The sequence below is a fragment of the Capsella rubella genome, unplaced genomic scaffold (assembly GCF_000375325.1).
Source record: "Capsella rubella cultivar Monte Gargano unplaced genomic scaffold, Caprub1_0 scaffold_1, whole genome shotgun sequence".
In the NCBI taxonomy this organism is placed as follows: domain Eukaryota; kingdom Viridiplantae; phylum Streptophyta; class Magnoliopsida; order Brassicales; family Brassicaceae; genus Capsella; species Capsella rubella.
The window spans coordinates 17,347,157-17,361,909 of record NW_006238923.1 but is presented as its reverse complement, the minus strand read 5'-3'; the positions used below and the strand labels follow the sequence as shown (position 1 = coordinate 17,361,909).

At 39.0% G+C, this 14,753-nt stretch overlaps 3 protein-coding genes across 5 annotated transcripts in view; 2 read left to right on the top strand and 1 right to left on the bottom strand.

Annotated features, from left to right (window-relative positions):
* The window catches only part of LOC111832445, a 4,218-nt gene extending 155 nt beyond the window's left edge, over nucleotides 1–4,063 (top strand). The window contains exons 2-4 of the mRNA XM_023788768.1: nucleotides 6–1,002; nucleotides 1,186–2,213; nucleotides 2,415–4,063. Coding sequence (XP_023644536.1) covers nucleotides 6–1,002; nucleotides 1,186–2,213; nucleotides 2,415–4,063 — 3,674 coding nt within the window. The remainder of the gene's footprint in view (nucleotides 1–5; nucleotides 1,003–1,185; nucleotides 2,214–2,414) is intronic.
* Nucleotides 4,064–5,869: 1,806 nt separating this feature from the next.
* On the top strand, nucleotides 5,870–8,226 carry LOC17897354 (scarecrow-like protein 3). 2 transcript variants are annotated; one of them, XM_006307312.2, is made up of 2 exons: nucleotides 5,870–5,886; nucleotides 6,361–8,226. In XM_006307312.2, exon 2 carries the CDS (start codon nucleotides 6,512–6,514, stop codon nucleotides 7,958–7,960), a length of 1,449 nt encoding a protein of 482 aa, XP_006307374.1. In that variant the 5' UTR covers nucleotides 5,870–5,886; nucleotides 6,361–6,511; the 3' UTR covers nucleotides 7,961–8,226. The 2 variants fall into 2 exon arrangements, with proteins under 2 accessions (XP_006307374.1, XP_006307373.1); XM_006307311.2 differs by lacking the exon at nucleotides 5,870–5,886 and adding an exon at nucleotides 6,015–6,135.
* Nucleotides 8,227–8,428: 202 nt separating this feature from the next.
* Nucleotides 8,429–13,946, bottom strand: LOC17896918 (helicase-like transcription factor CHR28). 2 transcript variants are annotated; one of them, XM_006306130.2, is made up of 11 exons: nucleotides 13,787–13,946; nucleotides 13,162–13,313; nucleotides 12,489–13,060; nucleotides 11,905–11,976; nucleotides 11,755–11,832; nucleotides 10,720–11,671; nucleotides 10,250–10,380; nucleotides 9,844–10,062; nucleotides 9,158–9,721; nucleotides 8,826–9,035; nucleotides 8,429–8,731 (listed from the first exon to the last, which is right to left on the bottom strand). In XM_006306130.2, exons 2-11 carry the CDS (start codon nucleotides 13,250–13,252, stop codon nucleotides 8,627–8,629), a joined length of 2,994 nt encoding a protein of 997 aa, XP_006306192.1. In that variant the 5' UTR covers nucleotides 13,253–13,313; nucleotides 13,787–13,946; the 3' UTR covers nucleotides 8,429–8,626. The 2 variants fall into 2 exon arrangements, with proteins under 2 accessions (XP_006306192.1, XP_023632891.1); XM_023777123.1 differs by lacking the exon at nucleotides 13,787–13,946 and adding an exon at nucleotides 13,537–13,750.
* Between the last annotated feature and the right edge of the window lie 807 nt (nucleotides 13,947–14,753).

Sequence of the window (14,753 nt, the reverse complement as noted above, 5' to 3'; positions counted from 1 at the left end):
TCAAGGGGTGGGAGCCAAGTTGACTCGCCGCCGACTGCGTGAGATGTGTCGTATGTACTCACCAGGTTTTTTATTTTTATCGGAAACGAAGAATGACAAATCTTTTCTACACGATGTGCAAGATGAGTTAGGATTTGAAAATCTTCAAACCGTCGAGCCAGTTGGCACTAGTGGCGGTTTAGCTTTATTGTATTCGAATGATTTTCCGGTTAAGTTTCTTTTGTTAGATGACCGGTTAATTGATATCGAAACTATTATTAATGGAAATCGGGTCTTTATGACATTTATTTATGGTGATCCGGTTGTTTCTAACCGTGAATACGTTTGGGAAAGACTCATGCGTATTGGTGTTGTGAGATCCGAACCTTGGTTTATTATTGGGGATTTCAACGAAATAATTGGAAACCATGAAAAAAAGGGAGGGAAGAAACGATCAGAAACCTCCTTTTTACCTTTTCGAGCTATGATCGACTCATGCGGGTTAATTGATTTTCCATTCCAAGGAAATCAATTTTCATGGATAGGTCATAGAACAAATGGTACAATAAGATGCAGATTAGATAGAGCCATGGGAAATGAAGAATGGCATAATTTATTTTCCCACACAAATGTGGAGTATTTAAAAATGTGGGGGTCCGACCACCGTCCCCTTTTGGCTTCGTTGCTCTCTAAACCAAAAAAGATGCGAAGAAAATTCATGTTCGATAAACGGTGGATAGATAAGCCAGGACTCAGTAAAGCAGTACTAGAAGGATGGGGTGGAGAGGATGGTAGTGTTGAACGCTCAATTTACCAAAAAATCCAAAACTGCAAACGAGCTATCTCCATTTGGAAGAAAAATAATCCCTCAAACTCAGAAAAACAGATTAAAGAGCTCCAAGCCAAAATTGATGAAGCTTATGAGGACGATCAAGCTTCCACAGAAGATCTCCTAGCTCTCAAATGGCAATTGTGCGAAGCTTACAGAGAGGAAGAGGCTTATTGGCAACAAAAAAGTAGGGAGTTATGGCTTTTGGAGGGAGATAATAATACAAAATTTTTCCACGCTTCTACTAAGCAAAGGAGGGCAAGAAATAAGATTATTGGCATTCTCAACCAGATGGGAGTTTGGGTTGATACCGAAGAAGGAATAGAAGAAGTGGCGGTAGAGTACTTTAGTCGCCTCTTTACATCCTCAAATATGAGTGACCCATCGATGGCCATTAGAGATGTACCCATTTTGGTTACTCAATCAATGAACGACTCCCTCACAAAGGACATCTCAGAGGAGGAGGTGAAGCGAGCCTTATTCTCCCTGAATCCAGGAAAGACCCCAGGTCCAGATGGGATGACTGCCCTATTTTTCCAAAAATTTTGGGCTACAATAAAAGACGACCTTATTAAGACGATTCGTAATTTCTTCAGCTCAGGTTTCTTTGATGCAAAACTCAACGAAACCAACATCTGCTTAATCCCAAAAGGAGAAAGACCTCGTGAGATGTCAGGTTTTCGTCCTATTAGCTTATGTAATGTAAGCTATAAAGTGATCTCCAAGGTCTTGAGTCTTCGGCTCAAAAGTTTTCTTCCGGAACTTATATCTGAGACACAGTCGGCCTTTGTGGCTGGGAGACTAATTACAGACAATATCCTTATTGCTCAAGAAAACTTCCATGCCCTTCGTTCAAATCAGGCTAATCGGACTAAGTTCATGGCGATCAAAACCGATATGAGCAAAGCTTATGATAGGGTGGAATGGACCTTCTTACGAGCTCTGATGGAGAAAATGGGGTTTGATCAAAAGTGGGTGGGATGGATAATGCATTGCATTTCCTCCGTCTCATACCGAATTTTGATCAACGGAGATCCAAAAGGGAGGGTTAGACCAACAAGAGGTATTCGACAAGGGGACCCAATCTCTCCGTACCTATTTATTCTATGTACGGAAGCTCTTATTGCCCAGATAAGAAGGGCTGAAGAGGAGGGAAAAATTCAGGGGCTCCGCATCTCTAATGCAAGTCCAAGGGTTTCACACCTCCTGTTTGCAGACGACAGCCTCTTCTTTTGTAAAGCCGACCCCCAACATAGTAAGGAAATTATAGATATAATTCGCCGTTATGGGGATGCTTCGGGACAAGAGATCAATTTTGCAAAATCTTCCATCATGTTTGGAAATGATATCCCGGCCCTCCTCCGCCAAGAGATTAAAACCATTGTTGGAATTTCCCAAGAAGGTGGTATGGGAACTTACCTTGGCCTCCCTGAAAAGATCCATGGATCAAAGGCATAAGTGTTTTCGTTTGTGCGCGATAGACTCCACAAAAGAGCAAATATGTGGACCTCCAAGTTCCTCTCCAAAGGAGGAAAGGAGGTCCTAATCAAATCAGTGGTGCAAGCAATTCCGACATATGTAATGTCGTGCTTCCTCCTACCAAAAGCCATAACCTCCAAGCTAAGTAGTGCTATTGCTAACTTTTGGTGGAGTAATAAAGCTGAAAGTCGGGGTATGCATTGGCTTTCTTGGGAGCAAATGTGCACCAGCTTTGAAGATGGTGGACTAGGATTCAGGACCCTCGAGGAATTCAATCTAGCTTTATTGGCAAAACAACTATGGCGGGTATTAAGATTCCCAGATTCCCTCTTGAGCCGTGTGCTGAAAGGACGGTATTTCAGATATTGCAATCTATTAGAGATAGAAATATCAAATCGCCCTTCTTACGGCTGGAGGAGTATGCTATCGGCGAAACATATCCTCAAGTTTGGAATTCGCAAGACTATTCGATCCGGATTTGATACTTACATCTGGACTGATCCTTGGATCCCAGATAATCCACCGCGACCACCAAAGGGTTTATCTCAATTTCGCGATCCCCTTGTGTGTGTAAATACATTGATTGATTTTAACACAAAAAGGTGGAAACAAGACAATCTTTGGGAGCTTTTTCCCCCGGATGAAATTACCCTAATAATGGGAATCAAACCGAGCTTAAAAGCATCGAGGGATGGTTATGCATGGACATTAACAAAGTCCGGAAATTATTCCGTTAAATCTGGATACAACGTCGCGAGATCAATCTCTCGTCCTGATTGCGACCCCCCTGTTCAGGGACCTAGTATTACGACATTGAAGACGCAATCATGGAAGCTAAAAACTACACGAAAGTTAAAACATTTTGTGTGGCAATGTTTGTCTGGATGTTTGGCAACTTGTCAACGTCTACATTATCGCCATATTGGCAGAGATAAAGGATGTCCTCGGTGTGGAGCGGAAGAAGAATCAATTAATCACATGGTTTTTGAATGTCCTCCTGCGAAACAAGTATGGGCTCTTTCTGCGATCCCCTCCCACCCATTGGTGTTCCCTTCCTCCTCCCTATTTAGCAATTTAGACTTTTTATATGGGAGAGGCAAAGACTTTGGTGCACTCGAGTCAAATTTACGTGTTTTTCCATGGATAATGGGGTATATCTGGAAGGCGAGAAACCTACAGATTTTTGAGAATGTCTCTGAGTCCCCGCTAGAGACCTTGGAGAAAGCACGGCAAGAGGAAGATGTATGGCGATCGGTGCATTGTAGAGAGGCCGCCACCGTGCACACCCCATCGCCTTTACTCAACTCTCTCCCTCAAGATCTCCCGATCTGCTTTATAGATGGATCTTGGCACGTTAAGGAGGAAAGAAGTGGACATGGGTGGATTGTCTCGTTTGGAGGACGAACCCTGTGGCTTGGCCTGAAAGGATCTCGACGAAGCCTCTCTCCTCTACATGCCGAGTTAGACACCCTTATTTGGGCTATGGGCAGTTTGGTGTCACTTGGCTTGACTAACATTCATTTTGCAACGGATTGCTTGGATCTCCTCGCAATGACCGCACATAACGAGGATTGGCCCGCCTTCTCCTCCGAGTTGAGTAATTTCAAGAGTCTTAAAGATAGATTTGTTAGTTTCAGTATTTTTCATATCCTTAGAGGGGATAATGTCTGTGCCGATAAACTTGCGAAATGTGCAAGGGCACGTGGTTTTTGTTTTTCCCATATAAGCTCGTCGGTCCCTTTATGCCTCTCTCTCGAAGAGAGTCATTCCCGATAACTTTATAGTTGGGGTTGGTTGACAAAAAAAAAAAAAAAAAAACAATTGTGTTACCGAGCTCGAGACATGCATATTGTTTACACTAAACCCAAAAAAAGGAAAAAAAAGAAGAAAAAAAGAAGATGAAGAGAATTATTAGTGATTCACAAAACATTTCACCAACTATCCTATTTTATCATGTAAGTTGACTACACTTATATATATATATATAGGTTTGATTGCTACTACTACTACAACTATGCAGGATGGTTATTAGAATCCACAATTGTACTATTGACAAAATTGTGATTGTTTTTTTTTTTTTTTGGTCTTAATGTTAAGAAATTGTGATTGTTATATGGTTGGATTATAGATATCATGAGATGAGCTCATCTAATGAGTAGTCAAAATCAAAATATGAAATAATATAAAAATAGTTACTGTTTTTGTGTAAGCATATTTTTCTCATTTTTGAATACTATGTTACTAATCTACTACTATTTGATAAGATCTGGTACAGCAGTAAATAATAATAATGAATAAGAGATCTCTCTCATTCTTTTTCTATAGGAATCATCAATCAAGCTCTCTCTGGTCAATGGTCTTTCTTTCTTTTCTTCTTTTATAAAAAAAAACTGCAATATGTTCGTTCGTTCTTTTCTCTCAAACAAAGACAAACACAAAACAGTAGAAAACAAAGAGAGAGAGAAAGAGGAGAAGAAGACAAAAACATTCATTTTAAAAGGAAGAAAAAGACAAATAGAAAAGTAATGAAAAGACAACGAAACATTTATTACTTATGAATCAAGACAGAGAGAGAGAGAGAAGACAGACAAATCCCACACCCAACCCAACCCTCTCTCTCATCTCTCTCTCTCTCTCTCTATTGTATTTTATTTTATTAATTAATTTTCGAAACAAAACAACAAAAACAAAAGAGATGGTTTTTGGGTTATGTTTTGTCTTTGTTAGGGCGTGTTTGGACGTTTCCTTCCTCTCAGAATCAATCTCTCTTTTTTTCTTTCTTTATAAACCAAAACCAGCTTTTTTATTATAAATTTTAATGTTTTAAATATATACAAGTCCATGATGATTCCCAAATCCACCTCATGCCATGACAAAAACCCATAAAAGTGGAGGTTCCAATCTCTGAATAAAGACATATATGTTGTATCCCTGTATGTATCTATTATTACTTGATTCCAAATTGCATAATGACAAATTGCTTCATTCAACTTCTTCTTACTTCCCTCTATTACTATTTATATATATGTATTACTTTTTTTCCTGGTAGTTTCTCTAAATCAAGACAATTTAACTTAATAATTTCAACCAGAAAATTCTAGGTGATACTTCTTCCCCATATCATTCTTGACTTCCCCTATAATATTGACTCTATATAATATTTATAATAATAATTTCAATGAGGCAAAACAAATTTATTTCAGATAATTAAATCCTATCAATAAGACAGACTATAGTTCCTACAAGCTTTTACAACATTAAAACACAAAAGTGAAAGGGAACATAGTTATTTTAGGCTTAAGTACTCATTCAATTCATTTTTTTTATGTTAAAACCACTTTAATTGTTGTGTAAACGCACTCATTTTTGTTTTTTTTTGTCAAATGGCTGCAGTAAAACGCACTCAAGAAACCCAAAGAAACCATATTCTTTTGTGAATATTCATGTTGTGTTAGTAGTAGACTGAATATATTAAGTTAAACTATGGTCGATGGATTAAGAAAAGAGAGATATATAGAGAAGCAAAGGCGAGATGTGAAAGAGGAAAAAAGACAAAGACAAAGAGGAAGAAGCCAAAACCGACTATCACGCATTGTCTGGTACGTACAGCCAAAAGGAACAATGCCTCTGTTTTAGTGTTTTCTTTCCTTTCTTTTTTTTTCCCCAAAAAAAAAATATAAACAAACAAACATTTCACACACACACACACGCTAATACTCTCACAAGATAACCACCAGAGAGACTTAGATAGATAGATAACAAGATAGAGAGATAGAGAGACACACCCCCTTCCCCCTTCTTGAATAAACAAAGAAACATTTTCTTTCTTTCCATTGATGCTATATCCAGTAAGTTTTATTATGATCATTTGCTACTTCTTGTTCTCAGATTCAGACACTTTTAGTTCAGCTCTCTATGTATGTATGTATGTGTTGTGTGTTTCGAATCTTTTGTCTATATATCTTATCTATTTATCTCTACTAGATTTAAAAGGTTTTTTAAAGTTCTGTACTTTCTGCAAACCCTAGTTCCTCTGTTCTTTAACCCCCCTTTCTTTTCTTGTTAAACTGCAGATTCTCTGGATCTTTAAAGAAACTTCGAATCTTGGGTTTGCTTCTTCTCGTTGCGAGTCTCTCAAAGTTCCGATTTTTCCTTAAAAAGGATTAAACTTTTTTGTTTTGGGTTCCGAGTTAATAAAAACAAAAATCTAAGCTTTGGCCTTCAATGGTGGCTATGCTTCAAGAAGATAATGGAACATCCTCTGTAGCTTCATCACCACTTCAAGTCTTCTCAACTATGTCACTCAACAGACCCACTCTCCTCGCTTCTTCATCGCCGTTCCACTGTCTCAAAGACCTCAAACCAGAGGAGCGTGGCCTCTACTTGATCCACCTCTTGCTAACTTGCGCCAACCACGTGGCCTCAGGTAGCCTCCAAAACGCTAACGCAGCGCTCGAGCAGCTCTCTCACCTCGCTTCTCCTGACGGCGACACGATGCAGCGGATCGCTGCTTACTTCACCGAAGCTCTCGCTAACAGGATCCTTAAGTCCTGGCCTGGTCTCTACAAGGCTCTTAACGCAACTCAGACAAGGACCAACAATGTCTCTGAAGAGATTCATGTTAGGAGACTCTTCTTTGAGATGTTCCCGATACTCAAAGTCTCTTACTTGCTCACTAATCGAGCTATACTCGAGGCTATGGAAGGAGAGAAGATGGTTCATGTGATCGATTTCGATGCTTCTGAGCCGGCTCAATGGCTTGCTTTGATTCAAGCTTTCAACTCTAGGCCTGAAGGTCCACCGCATTTGAGAATCACTGGTGTTCATCACCAGAAGGAAGTGCTTGATCAAATGGCTCACAGACTCATTGAGGAAGCAGAGAAACTTGATATCCCGTTTCAGTTTAATCCAGTTGTGAGTAGATTAGACTGTTTAAACGTGGAACAGTTGCGGGTTAAAACAGGAGAGGCCTTAGCCGTTAGCTCGGTTCTTCAATTGCATACCTTCTTGGCCTCGGACGATGATCTCATGAGGAAGAACTGCGCTTTACGGTTTCAGAACAACCCTAGTGGAATTGACTTGCAGAGAGTTCTAATGATGAGTCATGGCTCTACAGCTGAGGCACCTGAGAATGAGATAAGCAACAACAACGGGTACAGCCCGAGCGGTGACTCGGCTTCATCTTTGCCTCTACTTAGTTCAGGAAGGACTGATAGCTTCCTCAATGCAATTTGGGGTTTATCCCCAAAGATCATGGTGGTCACTGAGCAAGACTCAGACCACAACGGCTCCACACTAATGGAGAGGCTATTAGAATCACTCTACACCTACGCAGCATTGTTTGATTGCTTGGAAACAAAAGTTCCAAGAACGTCTCAAGATAGGATCAAAGTGGAGAAGATGCTCTTTGGGGAGGAGATCAAGAACATCATAGCCTGCGAGGGTTCCGAGAGAAGAGAAAGACACGAGAAGCTTGAAAAATGGAGCCAGAGGATCGATTTGGCTGGTTTTGGGAACGTCCCTCTTAGCTATTATGCAATGTTGCAGGCTAGGAGATTGCTCCAGGGGTGCGGGTTTGATGGATATAGGATTAAAGAAGAGAGCGGGTGTGCAGTGATTTGCTGGCAAGATCGACCTCTATACTCGGTATCAGCTTGGAGATGCAGGAAGTGAAAGAACATGAAGGATGTGTACACTTTGTGTTCTCTTTTGTTTACGAGCAGAGTCCCTTTCTTTTGTATACATAGGGACACAATCTTAGTTGTATTGTGATTGTGACTTTCTGTCTCCTTATGCTATTTTGGCAAATGCTTCCACTGCCTCTGCATATAATGCTTTCTGCGTTTTCTCGGCGGTGTATTTGTTTGTTGGTTCATTTTGGTTTGAAAGCAAACCAAACCCCTGATGAGCTGAGGAATAACTAAATTTCAATTTCTTTACTGTCAATGTAATGTCAACCAGCCATCATCAATCCTCGGGTGAAAATCAAAAAGAACAGAGAAACACAAACGAAATAAATACATGTCACATTGAAAGGCAACAGGATGCTTATGTCTTTGTTTATGATTTCATGATCACAAAACTCTTACCTTGTTGAAGTGACTAAAATTTGCTTTTCTTTATGCAGATGATCGTGTCATGAGTGTATGTAAAAACTAACTTACTCTATATACTGTATATGTTTAGTTTACAATTTCCAAAGCGAGTTTGATGAATATACTATGAAAACAAGACAAGTTATTTACATATTTCCTCACTATCAATCTGTGAACCTGAAGAACACCAAAAATGCAGCTCAAGATTTCTTCATGATCAAAATTCTGAAGATGTGAAAAACGGCTACACCATGAACAAATACTTGAGATCATCTACTGTTAATCGAGTTGCAGAGCTTCCACCATGATCTTCACCAAAGGCAGACGCAACCATTTTCCTTTTTTCTTCCTGATGATAAACAACAATCACAGAACCAGAAATGAGAAACTGATAGGGGAAACAAGTCAGCTAAAAGGAACTATATATAGATCTTAGGGCGTACCTGGAGAGCCAAGATTCTATCCTCGACAGTATTTTTTACTGTAATACGAGTTACAGTTACTGGTCGAGTTTGTCCAATACGATGTGCTCGATCAATAGCTTGATCTTCAGTTGTTGGATTCCACCAAAGATCCAGAAGAATAACATGACATGCAGCAATCATATTCAGCCCAAGATTTCCAGCTTTTAAAGACATTATCATCACTTTTACCTGTTTAGGAAACCTTGCACTGTAAGAGAGTTTCAAGATAAAAAGAGGGAACATGTACCACTAATAAAATAAAGTAAAAAAATAATTTCAGATAGAACTTTTGAAAATATGCAAACACTTACATCTGGATCGTTGCTAAATTCTTTCACAGCTCTGTCTCTGGCAATTAGACTCATTGTACCATCTAATCTTCTGAATTCTATACTGTTTTCAACAAGAGACAGCTCGACCAAGTCAAGCATACCAGTCCACTGAGAAAATATAATCGTTTTTATGGGTCCTTGGTTAGAAGAAGTTGACTGCAGACTTGTTTTCTCTACAATAGTGACATCATCATCGTCATATGGCTGCGAGGAAGAAGCCATTTGACTATTCTGTGCTGAGTTTGGACTGCCTTGGTTAGAAAGCGACTGCAGAATATCTAAGACAGTTTTGATTTTTGATGAATTAAACTCGCTGTTCTGAAAAACTGCTTTATCAAGACCTCTATTCTGCGAAGAACTACAACCCAAATCATCAGCAATGCAAATTCTAAGGGTGGATTCAGAGAAAACAACATCATGCGCAAGCTGTTCTCTGCATCTAGGCACAGGGCACGTGTTCTCATCCCCTGTGATATATTCTGAGACACATTGATAGCAGAATATATGGCCACACAAAGTGACAACTGGGTCGTCTGGAGGATCCTGCAAAGAGACAAAAGACGAAATGAATGAGCAAAGAAAATCCGAACTAGCAACTTAAGGACTAAGATTAAGGCGAAACCTGAAGACATTCTACTTGTATCCGTAAATTATTATGCACTTACATGACAGACACAGCAGATGGGAGATGCTTCCAAACGACTGAGCAGGCTATGCTGAGCCTCCCTAGGGAGTTTTTTAACAGCTTCTTCTGATACTTTTCCAACAGAATCTGAGTTATATCCTTTAACAAGTTCGGGGTGGTCACAAGCTTGGCGTAGTCGCAAAAGCATGAGAAGAATGTTTGCATAGTTTTGATTCAAAGTTCCTGCAGCAGCATATGCCTGCAGAGAAAGAAATATCATCACATAGACTAGACAGGAATCACAGCGAAAGATTTTCTTCAATGAAAACTCCTCAATAACCACAAAGTAATAGTTACTACATAAGTATCTTATTTTTTCAAAAACGTGCAGATCACAGCTGTAAACCAAGGATGAATTGATTGTTTGGAGGGCACAGAAAGAGCACCTTGAACTGAGAACGTGAATCAGATTCAAGCTTACAGTAGAAAGACCGCTCCTCTACCGAAAAGTCCACCTTGCTCAAATTAATTGTCTTTGGTGGTAGATTAATTATAGGCTGGCCATCAAGCAATGTTCCTAGATCGCAGATCAAAAGATGATTATCAGAAACCCTCAACAGCAGCACACAGCTATGTGAGGGGATAATAGGAGTAACATGAGAAATCTATCATGTAAAAGGATAAGATCAGAGCAAAATAAAATGGAAAAGTCACTAGCCAAATACTATTATTGGACTCAACGTTAGGACTATCATTAGTAGTGGCTCAAGTAAGCTCACAACTAATCTCATTACAAAGAATCTAAGAGATAAGCAGACAAATAACAAAATGCAAGACATAGAACACTGTTGTCTTGTCAAGTTCTGTCCATCACCAATCCAACAACTTAAAAGGAATAATGAGATAGTCACAATACCTTTCGTACGGCGCAGCATAATAGCCTTTAAAATAACTTGAAGTTTCTTGTAACCTTGAAGGGAATTTCTGGAAATTGGACCCTTAATTGTGTGGCAAAAAGACTTGTACATTGCGTATGGATCATATCTTAGAAACCTGAAATAGCTGTATAAATCATCTATTGTGTTTTGGATCGGTGTTCCGGACAAACACCACCTCCTTTTGGCTCGAAGACCACAACATGCTCTTGCCACTTGAGTTCTATGATTCTTAATTGTTTGAGCTTCATCTAGAACAACTCTGAACCACCCAACTCTTGCCAGAGTACCAGAGTCAGGATCAGACAAAGAATCGTCAGCATTTTTTTTACTTTTCTTCTTACTCTTCTTAGAAGAACCCACTGCATTTTTCCGTTTCTTATTGATAGAAAAGCCAGAAGCGAGACCGTATTTTTCGGCATTTTTTTCATCATTCTCATCATCATCCACCAGGGGTTGCTTTGGAACTTCATTTGAAACAATAGCGTAGGTTGTCATAACCACATCATATTTTGCTAGTTCAGTAGGATCTTTGGTCCTGTTACCGCCGTGGTATATTAAAACAGAAAGTTTGGCTTCGTCAGTAACCTTCTCATCAAGTTCTCTAGCCCACTGCCGCACAACACTGGCCGGACAAACAATTAAAGTGCCAGCAGCTGGTCTGTTCCTGATAAATTTCTGTGTTGAAGTACTTGCTTCTTCTCTTTTGGCTTTCTTTATGCCTGAACTACCGTTCACACCACTATCATTTGAAGCCTTAGACTCTGGTTTCTCAAATGCATTTTCTGACTCATCATCAGCATCCAGATCCAATGGCTCAGCATCCAGATCCAGTGGTTCAGCCTCCTGATTACTTGAATTCTTGGACTTCAATTTTGCCTCGTGCATTTGCTTTAGGATAAGAGCAATAGTCGAGACTGTCTTACCAAGGCCCTTCACAGAGACCAAAAGGAGTTTGAGGGAAACCTAGTAAATGAAAGATAGTTTAGCGGAAAGAAATTCAAGTTAAAAGTAACCTGATCATCAGCTAATATCCCTCCTCGACAGTGCAAACTACAAGTTTCCTTCTGAAACATCCATGCCAATGCAATTTTCTGAGAAACAACAGAGTTTAGTACAAATGGCCATTCTAACAGATACTGGAAGATGAACCAAAACATGAATACCTGATGCCTCATAAGGGGAACTGACAGAAGACCGGCAGGTAAATCAACCTCGGACTTGGACTGATTCAGTTCCTGCAGAATATAAACATTTGATTATCATAATTTTAAGCACTTACCACACCATCTCATGTTGTGGCCAAATTATTTATTTTTCTTTACATCACACTATCTTAGACAAGGCCAATTATGCAAAAACTTTGATATGGACATCATAACCTTGGTGCAACTGTGTGAAATAAGAGATGAATGCAACAAGAGTGTTCCTATTGCTAATCGTTTCTCAAAAAAAAAAAAAAAAACACCGCTTCCAAACATGTTACTCGGTCCCAAATATTATAGAGAAATTAAGACATCCGAACCTAAAGAACCTATTATTCATCTCTGACAGATAACAAACAAGAAGGAACGAGCCTATTGCAGTCATTCAATGGTCGTCAGTACCACTGACATAATAGTTTATATACTTAAGTTTAAGAACCGCGTAGCTGGTAAAAGAAAGAAGTGCGTTGCAGAGAGAATAAAAGAACAAAAAGGAAAAATAAGATGAGAATCGCACAAGTAGAAGTTGAGATGAGGATGACTACCTGTAGTGCAGCCTGATAGATTAGCCTCTCGTCATTATCCGAATTCCTATCTTCACCTGTGCCATTCCTATGCACTGGATCACTAAAACCATTAACATGCGAAGGAGACACAGATGTTCCATGAGCCACAGATGAAGGTAGGATCCGAGTGCCATTAGTCGCACGCCCAATGCCTAGCTCATCATGTGCTCCACCATAGCGATCACCAACACTACTCTTGTTACCTGAAGTTGACACAGCTGGATTATTATAATGCCCACGAAACTGACTCGCATTCCCATTACTTGTACCATCGTCAGGTCTAGGAGGAAAAGGAGGTCGATTAGAGGCTGGTGGCTGTGTCCTTTTTAGAGCTTGTTGAGATGAAATTGTTTCAAAATCTCCAACAGAGATGTTGGGGATTCTGGAACTTCTGATACTCCCATTTCCCGCAAGCTCTTCCCATGGCTTGGCTTCAAAACCATTGCGTGAAGCAGGATTTGTAAGTCCCACTTTCATGTGGCCATTTGCACTGGAAGAACTCCCATTAATAAAGTGTGGTCTCAACGTCGTGGGATCCCTTCTATTAGAACCTGCTAGGTTAAACATTGCACCCAGATCACCAACTCCATAAAGCTACCCAAACAAACCTCACAAGAACAAAAACTAACAATTAATAGGTAAGAACTGTAACCTCCAGCTGACCGTAGGGGAAGAGGAGGCCTAGTTCTAGTTTCTTGTATCTCTACATCACTATCTGAACTAATATCAATAGCGGAATCCATCGGAAGACCTCCTTCCACTCTCTCCCCTCAGAAGAATCAAGCAGTCAAGTTCTTGATAAACCTGGAAAAACGCAAGAGAGTAATGTAATCGTCTAAAAGTGCATAACTTTACAGAGAGCTCTGTTATCTACTCACGAAAAGGGCTAATCCGAAACAAACATTCCCGAATCAGTAAAGAGTTTCCAGATAAGATCAAACCACGAAAAGCTACATGCTTTGTGCCGAGCATCACTTGCCTATTGGAAAGTAATGCTAAATCGAAATAAACAAACAATCATAATCACCAAAAGAAAGTTCCAAGTGGGCGGTGGCTTTTATGTTTGATGATTTGGCTTCAATTTCGAGTGGACGATCACCAAAAAGCTTCAATTGAGGATTAATCAGAAACCCAGAAAAGCAATCAGGACAGAACACAACCCCTCAACAACAACATGCAATGGCGGGACAATATAATCAAAAACCAAAATTTCGATAAAAGGAACCCTAAGAACACGAAAAAATTAAAAATTGGGTAGGGTTTGAATCAGTGAGTACCAAGGAAAGAAGCAAAATTGAGAAAAGAAGGAGAGTGTGAAGCCAAATTGTAGTGTTCGTTCGTTCTAAGGGAAGGGATTTCTCAAGTTGACCAAATAAAGAAAGAAGCAGCCGAGGAGAGAGAGAGAGAGAGAGAGAGAGAGAGAGAGAGATGCACAACGTCGCCGTTTTTGAACAGAGACGAAAGTGAAGAGATACTGTAGTTAGATACGCTCTCGTCAGTTTTTTTAAAACGTCGAAAATTCTCAATACAAATACAAGAAAACTTCAAAAAAAATAAAAGAAAAACTATAATCATTCAAACACACGTTATCCTCGGCCCTAAGCTTTCGGCCCATACTTCATGTATCTTCGGCCCATATATGTCAACTACACTTTCTTTGGGTTTGGCATAGTTGACATTTGACAAAAAAAAAAAAAAAAAAAACTAGGATAATTGAGAAATCAATAAAACATTAGATTGAAATTTTATGTTTATAGAATGTACAGTCTATATAGAACTAGCTGAATTGTCTATGCCATAGGTCGGCATAAAACTGATTTTTTTAAGTTTTTTTCAAAATCTATAATTGTTCATTCTTAACATTTTCTTTTAGTTAATATGAAAGATTTTAATATTTGATTCATTAACATAGTAAGATTTTAGATTAGAAAATAAAAACACAGATAAAAACACTAAATCAATCCAAAATATGTGATTTAGAACGGTTATGTTTCTCATCTAAATCAATCGAATTTATCATTTTATAAATAACAAAATTTTGATATTTAAAAGTGAAAATTAACCAGATTAACACAAATCTGATGAAACATAACTCAATTGACACCCTCTAACATCTGAGAACTAGATTGACACAATTTTATTGTAGAATTACCAAAAACCCAAATTTATGTTTTACTATATGTTTCATTAAAAAATAAAATATGAATTAGAATTAAAACAGAAAACAAAATTTAAAGGACAAAC

What these genes read in the sequence shown, in the direction of transcription:
- LOC17897354 (XM_006307312.2), top strand. Translation starts at nt 6,512, where the DNA reads ATGGTGGCTATGCTTCAAGAAGATAATGGAACATCCTCTGTAGCTTCA.
- LOC17896918 (XM_006306130.2), bottom strand. Translation starts at nt 13,252, where the DNA reads ATGGATTCCGCTATTGATATTAGTTCAGATAGTGATGTAGAGATACAA. An exon ending in TTCCCCTTATGAGGCATCAG is followed by an intron (nt 11,833 to 11,904) that starts GTATTCATGTTT and finishes GTTGTTTCTCAG; the next exon opens with AAAATTGCATTGGCATGGAT. An exon ending in TATGCTGCGCCGTACGAAAG is followed by an intron (nt 10,381 to 10,719) that starts GTATTGTGACTA and finishes TCTGCGATCTAG; the next exon opens with GAACATTGCTTGATGGCCAG.